We start from the raw sequence: 11372 nt of genomic DNA, 5'->3' as shown, positions 1-11372 counted from the left end.
TAATGGAGGATTAAAATTAAAACTTAAAAAATCCTTACCAAAAGATCTGTTTAAAGAATATGTGAAAACAGCGTTGATCACACTGAAAGTGAATATTGACTATTAATTGCGTCCCATAAAGCTATGTGAGTACGCATTTTTCTAGTTTCTTTCAATATAAAACAATAAAATACAAACTGTCCGTGCATTATTTTAGAGAGGTTGTAGAAACCAATATAAAAATGCTGATTGAAGTTGAAATTTGGTTGTCGCCCTCACATTTTAATTTTTTAAGATTAAATCAAAGGGATTGTGAGCAGTGTAAAAACAGCAGGTAACTCAGTTATCTCATTTTTATTATATCAGTTTTCATCATCATATCATCATCACTTATATAAATGTAATTATATACGTTTTTATTTTATAATCTATCATAATGCATTTTGAAGTTTCGATGTGTATTACAAAGCTGGCAGTGTTGTCAAACAATAATTTACATCATATATTTTTTTCTGCGATTTTTCGCGCGTCATCTCGTGCCAAGTGTGTTGTATGGTATAGCAAGCAGGTTCGCTCTCTTTCTTCTTTTTCTTCTTCTTCTTTGTTTTTGTTCTGAATAAGGCAATCGGAAAAATCACAAAAACCAAAGGAGCAGCAGCTGCGACGGCCGACGCTATCTTTAAATCGTTTCGACAACCGAAAACTAAAGGTGGCAAACGCCGGCCGAAAGATTGAGAGAGATTACGGGTTTCGAGGTTTGGAACCAATGCGCACCGAGACAGGGAACGAAAGAAAGTCCTCTGGCTGGTAACGAGGAAGTCTGTGCTTCGCGTCTTTTCGATTCTTTGCAATGCAAACGGGAAGCTGTCAATTTGGCGCACTCAAGACTGAGGAATGAGCGGTAATTAAAATAAACTCTTCTTTGTGTGTTTGTGACTACGCGAGAGATCCGTAATGACTTGTTTTTGATATTGTTTGCTTACTCTTGCGGCGCCAAATTTCCAACTCCCCCTCACGTGTGTAACAAATTGTATTATTGTTTCGTTTCTCATCGCGGAAAATGACAAAATGCCAACGAACGAGTTGTTAATTATTGAAGACAACCTGCAGGAATATAATTCATTTTATGTAACAGTACAATAGATTTTTTGTATTCGCTTTTTATCATTATACAATAATATACACTGTTTTTGCTTGCATGTGTGTGTTTTTATGTGTGAGTGTGGTGGATGTCTCGAGAGCAGCATTTATTTATTTCTGCGTGGTTGCGCAACAGAACAACTCTAGACACACAGCAGAGTTCTCTCGTCAATTTAACAAACTTGCTCTCTAACGAACTTTGCGTCTCTCTTCTTGTCGTAGGGACCGCTTGCTTGCTATTCCCAGTCCCCGGCGTCGTCGGTCGGTGGTCGGTCGGAGGGTGAATCGGACAAATCAAGGAAATTCGATCTAAATGAATCGGCAGAAGTTTGTTTTCGAACTAATCGGTGTATACAAGCCTTCGAGGCGAAACTCGTGTGTATGCGTGTGGTATTAATGCGATTTGCATGCGCGCGTTAGTTTGACATCTATCTGCAGCTTTATTTACGGTTTATAATCGAGTTTTAAGTTACACACGGTTAATTCATCGCTCATATATAACAAACAACTCAATTAACAGAGTAAATCTAATCGCGGTGGGCGAGTATCGTCCGTACACTTCATATATAATAATGCATATGTAACAGTTTTCCTTCGCACACAATCATTATAAGGACACATTTATTATGAATAGTGTGTGTGTGTATGTCGCGTGTGTGAGAACCAACAACAATCAGAATAAATCAAACACCCTCTTTATGTTCTTTATGAATTGCAATTAATTTACATTTCGTGTGTCTGTGTATTTTATGTGTGTATGTGTGTGTGTGTGTGTTTAACTTCTACTATCACTAACAATTCTCATCAAAATTGACAGTCTAACCATTTTTATCCGAAAGGTGGGCTTCAATTTCCAACGCGGCGGGCAGGCGGACGGGCGGGGAGGCAAAAGTTAACAAGGTTTATCCGAGAGTGTGCGGCAAACACGGCACAGCTAGTGATAAGTAATTGTGTGTCTCTCGTGCTTGTGACAAACAATCATTTGCCACCGCGCGTCCCTTTGAAAAACAAACTAGTCATCACCGCAGTGCCTCGTTAATTTATTAGCTCTCTAGTTTGCATGCACACACGCACACAACGGAAAAGCAGAATCAGCTTCACGCAAATTGTGTGATCGTTCCCGCGCGACAGATATACTACTAACTACTCCAGTTAATTAGCCTGTTCTCATCGACCGCACTCGCGTTTCCGCCTTGTTGCTCTGTGTTGTTTCCCCAGTGAGCGACGAGTTTTTTTGCGGTTTGTCGGTCGTCGCTTCCCCGCCCTGCAGAGAGTCAGAGAAAGACACAGCGATGCTTATTTTCTTTTTTTTACACACTTTTTAACAACTCTTGTATTCAACAACGGCTGCGGCGCACGCGAAAAAAGCCAGCACGCAGCCAAAGAGGGGGCGATAACAGATTTTTCCAGTTTTAATCAACATCGATTCTCGCGTCAGAACACAGCAGTTTGAGATCTTTTATTTAGTCCGGCAGATGGCGGCACAGTTTGACCTGCTCGAAGGAGTCATCGGTCGAAAATCATTGTCGAGACAGACAAGAGAGAATTTCCCCGGCAAATCCGTTACATATTTTTTGTTTGATTCGAAGGGCAAAGTTGGTATTTCGCAGAAATAGCACCGTTCCGATCGGCCCAGTCCTCGCTGCCTATGCAGAAGAAGTTTGGCGGGCACAAAGGCGACGGCCGCCTCTGCAGCCGACAAAGGACCTTTTCCCACGGCGCCGATCTCCGCCAAAGACGCGAAATTTGCTGCTGCTTGGAGTCAACAAGGGAGATGAAGTCGCGTGGTTTGCCAGGACAGCGCAGTATAGAGAGAGAGAGAGAGAAGAGTGAGCGAAGTTGGAGATAGAGAGAAATTTTTCCGTCACACGTGCGAGAGAGTGTGTGTATGTTTATGTGTGTTGCAAAAAGCTTTTCTTTTTTCTGATCCTAAAGTAAGGTTTTCATCGATATTATTGACATCCAGTAGCTTATAGACTAGATACTTTTGTGATTTTATTCCTCTTTTAAACTTACTCGTTAGACGATTACTGTGTTTTTTGTTTTTATTTTCCTTATGCTCGGGTTTCTCGAAGCAAAGAGAGAGACTTATGCAAGGGTGAATAGAGATAGGGGCTAGAGGGGGGAGGGCCGGGAGGCGGCCGACCGAATCTAAATTCGTATCTCATCCTAGAATCATAAATTTACCGAAAACATTTAGTTCAAATCAGCATATTTAATCGTAGAGATATAGTGTGTAAATAATTGACTCTCCAATATCCGCAAGTCAGCTTTTCGACTGAAAATTCATATCATAAACGGGCTGGTGGCTGATCAAGAGCTATACTGTAGTTTGATGGGGAAAGTTGGCCGCTTTCGTCGTTCCGCAAACAAGTTTGTTTCTCTTTCTCTCTTAACAGCACGTGATAAATTATGAATTAGAAGGAGTGGAAAAAAGTTGAGAGCTGTTTTTAAGCTAATGAAAAAAGTTGAGGCGCGCCGGTCGCGAAAATCCCAACTTTCTCCGCCAAAAGGTGGTGGAGGAAGAGAGCAGGCAGAAAGGAGCGATAGTGAGAGAGTTTAATTGCGTGAGAGAGAAGAGCATGCAAGAGAAGAACATTCAATATTAACGCTTAATGTTGCCCAAATATTCCGAGGGGAAAAGGCCGCGGGCGGTCAGAGGCCGGAGCGAGTCGGCCTCCTGCATTCCGGAGCTTTTCCCACCCTTAGGTCGGTCGGTCGGTCGGTTTTCGATGCAAACCCAGTGACGCACAGCAAGATTGATGATCTTCATGACGTTTGAACCATCGAGATAACGTGCAAATAAATAACGGAGAGAACACACGACGTAGAAATTGATTCGCATCAAACACCTATTGCAAATTGCGCTGAACGTTTCTTCGTTTTTTGTCCTGCTAAAACGCCCGGCGCCGCGCGGTGGTTCCAGATCTTTTGCTTACGTGCATGTATTACTCCCGCCTCGGAGGCTCGAACCACACGGCGAGTTTCGGTTGAAAATTCAGTTTTTAAAAACACGTACCATACATTCAAAGATTGTATTATTTTTCGCGTGAGAGATGAAGTGTACACACAGCAAATTTTTCAACAGTTAACAAAGAACGGTTTCTCAGCAGCAATTTGATTCTTCTTTTTGTTCGTCTGTACCAACGAGAACGCATTTAGTTTCTTTTGCACTTTCTTTTCCTACTATCTGAATTGAAAGCGGTGAAAAAAATAAGTGCATTTCATCGTGAATATTTTCGTCTTTACTCCTTTGGACTCAGTCTATGTGATCGTACGAGTAACAAAAAGGTTATTTTCTTTCCATCTTTTTCATACTCATTTTTAATTACACAACGACTACAACAATATATTCGCGGGTATAAAATGACAAAGGACATTCAGTATTAAATTCAAACAATCAATTTCTCATCATTATCATCATCAACTTCATCATCATTTTTTTAAACTCCCATTTAATAGTTCCCTGGGTTACAATATTGTAGCAATATTTTTCAGTTCCTGATGTCGTTAACTCTGTTAATAATATTTTTAATATTATTTATCAGTAACGTTGGCATCACAAAGAATTCCTCGTTTTAGTCGGATCTCGATTTTTGTTATTCTCATCCGTTTTTACACCGCTGCTGACACATCAGGCGAATTTTGATTCGTTTTTTGCTTCTTTTGTTTAGCTTTTAATTTAAAAACTGCTGTGGATTGTTTCCGAATTTGCACGATCGAATTATATTTGAACGAAATTTCTCTCTCGGTCTTTTTAAGTGTGTTTGTGAGTGTTTGCATGTATCTTTGTTTGTATGAGAGTGTATGCATTTGTTGGCGCTCGACTACTTCTCTTGCATGAGGGTGCGGATTCTGTAAATATGTATGTATACACGTACACAACATTTTTCAACTCTTCAACATTATCGTACACAATGCGTAAAACGTAACACTTGGGCCCGTGAGAAATGATAAAAAAACGGGGAAATATGCGTTGTTTTTCATCACACACACTTTCTGAAATCGTCAATCCTACTCTACTCCGCCGATCCAGTCGCAATTTCCCGTGCTCACCTTTCGAAACAACTATTTCAACACTTTATTTTTAAGAATAGAACGGTTTATCAACAAGGAAAATATGCATTTCTCGTGCCGGGAAGTTGCGATTCGAGCGGCTAGCCTGCTGAGTCAGTTAAGTGTTACTTAACATTACTATCATCACTCTTGATTCTGCCGTGTTTAGCAAGTGCAGCCCATCACTCTCGGCACACACTTTTACAACGTTCTATTTTCAATCGAATTGTTCTGTTATACTTGATACTTCTTTTCATTAACGCATTTCATGGGGGTACTTTGTGTGTCTAATTCTTTTTAATTGTTACTGTTTATATCTCGCAATTTTAGTAGTTAACCGCATCAGCTAGCCGTCTCAATTACTGAAGAACACATTTACTTTCAATTTGCGTCTTGATCTCCGCTACTTGCGTTTCTATGGAATTCTTTAACTCTGCAAAAAAACGTAAAGGGACCGAAAAGGTCAATTAGGCAAGGGATGACACCACGGAGGATTAGTTTGTCCACGCCCAAATTTTGCCTGCAATCAACTTTCCATATAAATATACTATTTCACAGAATGCATACAGGGGTTTTGATATTTACAGAGTAAATTTAAAATTTATATCAGGAATTTTCAGGTGCTTATTAGGAAATACAGCTCTTGATGAAATGAGAAATGAATAAAATTTTATAACTCCTTTGCGGGTAAAACTGAAATTTTAGCAATATTTTAACACATTATTTCAGGAAGTTTTAGGGACTTTGAGAATCAGGGGAACGGCTCCTTGGTGGAAAGTTGTTTCGGGCAAAAATGGTTGCGGAGTGCAGGCATTTTCGTGCTGTTCCATGCGAGCGAGCAAGCAAGCAAACTACGTGCAGACACACAGACACTCATTGTTTTTGGTATACGTCGAGACTGATTTGGGTGTGGGGGTCGGAAAATGTGGCACGGCGAAGAATGTGCCACGACAGAAGAGAGAAGATAAGACAGATGAAATCCGCTAGGTGAAGAGTAGTCATTCGGATAGTCGGGCGGCAGCGGCGATGCAAATCCGCTGCGCCGCGCACAAAAAAGGACAGGAAAGTTAAAATGTAAGACACACTCAGAAGAAGAAGTGCTCCTCCTTCTATTTGTGTAGCAGACGAGTCGGTCGTCGTTGCAGCGCGCTCCTTTGTTGTTTTGTCAAAAAGGCATTATTCTGGCAGCGCGAGTGCGAGCCGCCGACAACGAGCGAAAATCGATGCGTTTGCTCGCCCCGCCATCCCAGCAGTTTTTCGCTCTAATTAAAATTTAATTGCAAACTCACCCACACGCTCGGCGTAATTTGAAAATAATTTAATGAGAGGCCGTTTTTGCCGCTCGCTTTTCCCTTCTAACTGGGAAATAACAGTTTTTGTCCAACAACACCGTAATGAACTGCCGGTTCAGAGGTCAAAAAGCTTTGTAACAAAAATGACACTTTTCCAAGCCTGTACCTGCAGTTTAGATGCAGCAGACTGATTAGACTGACATTTTTATTGCCTTGCGTGATAAAAAGCGCTCAGCTAAATTGTTTAAAGTCAGTATATGTTAACTTTGAACGGGAGAAAAAATGGCATTATCGGAAAATGCCCGCGTAATAAAAATATAATGGACTAAATTTTGAAGCAGAGAGCTCTTAAGGGCCATTATATCGTGAAAACAAAAGACTGCTCCCATGATAATAGACATAATATGCATGTTTTAGAAAAGAGGGAAACAGCAGTATAATGCGCTTAAACTGTTGCTATAAATTTTTACATCAACGGTACTTGCGCGAAAAATCTTTTGTTGTGTAAATTAAAAAATGTGCTTAAATCAACAAAATATTTATATAAGAGATGATAGACAGGAAAATTAATTTCTCGAATGGAAATTTCCCTAAGATCGAACAGCCAGTATTGAGCTTACTAAAAATTAAGCGGATAGATCAATGAAAAAAATTAATACATTGTATGCATTTTTTTCAATTATTTCAAAACTGGTCGCACATAATAATGGAAAAATTATCATTTCATTAAGGGTATTTATTATATTTAACATCGTTTTAAAATTGATATAGCTCAGTCTTAATCACGTAAACTCCCGTATGAAAACAGCATATTTTTATCCTACTTTTAACAGCGCCTCTATTGGCGGAATGAGCTTATATGGTAAATGAACAAATATATTATTACTATCAATAATACTTAAGATTTTTTGTTCAATATTATTTGATCGGATCGATTTTATAACTCCGATGCTATCTATCAGACGAAATCTGCTTTAACTGCTGGAAATAATGCCTTTTGAACAAGGTAAATCCGCTGTTGCAAACGTTTGGAGTGTGTTTATGTTTGCGTCCGAGTGATTCGGCCGCTGAAAGGGCCCAGCGAAACCGAATGAGTGTCGATTCTGGGGTATTTGCTCAGCGGCTGTGATTGGAAACGAAAAATCGGCGAGCGTTGGGGGATAAACGTTTGTGTGAATGTCGGCGAGTGTCTCTGTGTATAAGCGTGTGTTTGCTCTGACCAAATATTTTCTACTTGCAAAAGCGTGCAGAGTGGAGCAAAAAGAAACTTGACGTCGAATCAAATATGCTCGGAACCCGGGGCGAAATTAAAAATTCACCCGCCGGGAGCTGCGAGCAAATAATGGAGAGAGAATAAAATAATGCTTTGAATGCAGAATATCTGCCGGCTGATGAAATCTGCCTGTTTGCACGGCCGAAACGCCGCTCAAGTGCAGATTTTATCAGCCGCGCGCATGCAGGCAGCTAATTCTGGCCTTTTGCGCGCTATTTACACAGCGCAAAAACCGCTAGCACGCGTTTTGCCATCGAAAATTATTCCGAGCGAAATGATTCAAGCTTTGTGTAAAATCAAGCCAAGGTTGGTGTTTTTGTTTTCTTCCAGCGTGGAGGCGAGGAAACCTTGCGAAATCTGAATTTCTATTGCAGCCGACAGTGTACAGGGTGGCCCAAACGCAAAATTTTCTTTGTGAAAAAAAAACACCTACAATTGTCCTACTTCAGGATCTTTATTTCAAACAGTCCGATAATGTATTAGTGTTAAATAAATTAATAATGATGCTACCAAAGCTGTAAGACAGTAGCAACACAAAATTTTTAGAGAAAAATAGATGCATGTTTTTACTAAAATTAATTTAGGATTTGTTCTGAGCTAATTTTTCAGCATCTATTTGCTAACCATATTTATGAATTAAATAAATCGTGTGAGGATTTTTTCCTTAAAAACACTACGATTCGATAAATACATTGTTTTTAAAAGTTAAATTCGTTAAAACGAGCACGAATTAAATTAGAACATTGAAACCATGCTACTTGTAGTTGTCAGATCAAATTTTTGAGTCTGCAGATATATTTTTTCCTTTGAAATAATCTTTGTAATTGGCAAATAGCATTAGAATCGGCTAGGGAAATTATATCAAGTAAAGGAAATTACAAGAAAATCGGCAAACTATGATTTTTGTTACATTAACATATGTATTTTAAAAGCTCGGTCGTCGGTCTATACAATAGATTTTATGGACAATTGACTCGACTGACCGCTTTTCGAGGTCAACAATAGGTCATTGTGGTTCGCAAGTCGAACTTTAGCCCACCCTGTACACACACGTCGCCTGCACAATAGCGCCTGTATGTTGGCGCAGTATGCAACGGGGCGGTCGGCAGTGCCGAGCAGGTTGCCTGAAACAACATTATGCAAATGGCGGGAACAGATGTGAAGTGGCTTTAGTGCGCCAGGCGCATTTTCGTCAAAGTTTTCCTAATTATTTTATCTCTGCTCGGCGTCTGCGGCCGACAATGTTTCCATTAGCGGACAAGTTTAAGTCCGGTGGTTTTCACAAGTGTAAAACAGCTTGCAGAGTTCTGGCTTTGTCTGCGCGATGCATTAAGCCGCAAGGAAATACGCTCTGCGTGAGCCTGATTCAGTTTAGGAAAATGAATGCGACAGACTGCTGGAATGCAATATTACTTTCGAATGCCAACGGCTTGTGGAGGGCCCAACAGTTAATTAATTTGACACTATGATTTGGTTGAAGGGCTAAGAGTCGAGATGCATGCTAATGAGTTGAAAAGCCAACTCAAATTTCAACCTGATAGCTCGACAGCTTTTTTAACAAAAGGGAAACGCTTGAGGAATATATTAAAATACAATTTGTGGAATGATCTTAAAGTTTACAGGGGAAAAAATGAACCACTGCGAATCAGATTCGAGATTTTAAAATTTAGAAAGAGCCAAAAAGTCCAATTAAATAGCCAGAAACAAAAACGTCGGCTGAAAAATCCTGAAAAGGCAAAGTTAAAATTCCCAGCTGAGTTGCTTTTACATTTAGATTTTGTTGTTTCAGGACGAAAAAAATATGCAAAGTGCAGGCTCTCGCTAAAGAGAGTTTGCAACAATAATTCAAAGCCAGAACGAGGAAAAACGGGCGGGCTAATGTTGCTTCAGCTCCCCGCGGGAGGAAATTTCGTCGCCTCCGGCCGCAGTGTTTGTGTATCTGTCTGACTATGGCTGGGCGGGCGAGTGTGTTTTGGAGTGTTTGTGTATTGCGGCGTGCGTTTCTCAATGCGCGGGCGGCTAAATAAAGTGTCAGGCCAAAGTGCTCGAGTGTTTCTAAAGCGTCGCAATCTAAAACCTTATTTTCCTTTCATTTTGCGCGCGGGTGGAATAATTGAAAACGTCGGCTGGCAGCCGCAAAATAATTAAACCACGCCGAGAGTGGAATGTCGTGTACAGTGTTAAATAATGATAATCGAAAAAAATTAAAGTGCTTTCCTCCCAGGGTTGCCAGTCGTCCTTTGGACCGAAATGTGATCGAAATTGCCTTCTATTATAATGTCAATGATATAAATGAGGCACTCAATGGTTCGATCGTAGGGATATTCCTCGATTAATCTTTTCTTTCTTTTTTTTCGGCTGTCAACTGCATCCCTATTTCATGAAAAGATAAAAACGGGATAATTTGACATAAACAGCCGAAATAAGTAGGCAAAATAATTAGACGAATTTCAGCGAGGAATATCCGATGTTGTTTTTTCTTTTAATAGTGTATCATGATGAAATTACCACCTGGCAACCCTGGCTCAGCTAATTAAGAATGCATTGCGCGTTGTGTGTATTTTCCGCGAAAAAGGAAAACAAGTCTTTAGAATGGAGGAGTGGAAAGTGAAATGAGTAGAAGAGAAAAGAAGACAGCGGTGGGACTGACTCGTTAACTCATCTTCATCCTCAGCTTCGGCTTCGCGGGCCAGTTCCTCGGGCGTCTTTTTCTTGCGCATTAATGGATTTGGCTCCTCCTGAGGCATCATCTCCTGGATTTCCTCCTTCTTTACAATTTTATACTGAAACACAAAATGGACAGATTTTAATAGGGATACAGGGGAAAAGTCACGAACTCGATTGAATGGAAATCTCGGCCCAGCCTGCCACAAGAGCTGCCATTTTGAATCATCCCATTTCATCCCTGAGTGGATTGATTAGTAATTATGTGTTTGCCTATCAATCCCATTAGCGGGCACCAATCAAAGCTGGCGCCCATTTGGCCGCTCTATAAAACCGCTAGACGCAAAAGCAGCAGCACAAATCGATTACGCCCATATTTCCAAAAATCCAATTTCGGGCCTGCACATGACAACAACTGGGCTCCATTGTTCCATGTACGTAATTTCATAGTCAGGCAAGCTCCATCAAAAGGCCACTCACTCACTCAGCGAGAGTGTGCAAAAAGCAATTGGACATGGCGGGAGTGCGCGCATTTGGTCGACATCGCTAATAATGTCATTTTGAGCAAACAATCGAATTATATGCGCCGTGTGCAATTCAATTAGAGGGGAGCACAGTGTAATTGCTCAAAAGCACTGACTGCTGCGCGAATGAGCGCACAAACGCAAAACAAATGACCGTGAAACCGAATGAAACTATCAATTATGCACGAGCAACGCAAATATCGAGAATTATGACGTCACTAATGCTTCAGTAGCAAATGATTTTTGCAGTGAGAGGTGGAAAAATATTTAATTTACGGAAGATCTAAACTTGGACTCACCTCTTTTTTGGAAAAAATATACGTTTATGGGTGATTTTGATTTGATACATATTGGGAACGTAATTTTAAATTTTGCATTTTTTAGCTTCTAGTGAGTTATTTTCAATATTTTAAGCAATAAATTTTAATACTGAAATTTTTTCAG

General features: G+C 40.2%; 1 protein-coding gene across 3 annotated transcripts in view; it reads right to left on the bottom strand.

Moving 5' to 3' along the window:
* Positions 1 to 314: 314 nt before the first annotated feature.
* The window catches only part of cpx (complexin), a 102427-nt gene continuing 91369 nt past the window's right edge, over positions 315 to 11372 (bottom strand). For all 3 annotated transcript variants that reach the window (XM_065495457.1, XM_065495459.1, XM_065495460.1), the window contains 2 exons: positions 10391 to 10523; positions 315 to 5608 (listed from right to left, as the gene is read on the bottom strand). In XM_065495457.1, coding sequence (XP_065351529.1) covers positions 5535 to 5608; positions 10391 to 10523 — 207 coding nt within the window. In that variant the 3' untranslated portion in view covers positions 315 to 5534. The remainder of the gene's footprint in view (positions 5609 to 10390; positions 10524 to 11372) is intronic.

Source organism: Cloeon dipterum, chromosome X, assembly GCF_949628265.1.
Source record: "Cloeon dipterum chromosome X, ieCloDipt1.1, whole genome shotgun sequence".
Lineage (NCBI taxonomy): Eukaryota > Metazoa > Arthropoda > Insecta > Ephemeroptera > Baetidae > Cloeon > Cloeon dipterum.
Note: the sequence above shows the minus strand (reverse complement) of the source record. Positions and strands in the feature narration are given on the sequence as shown.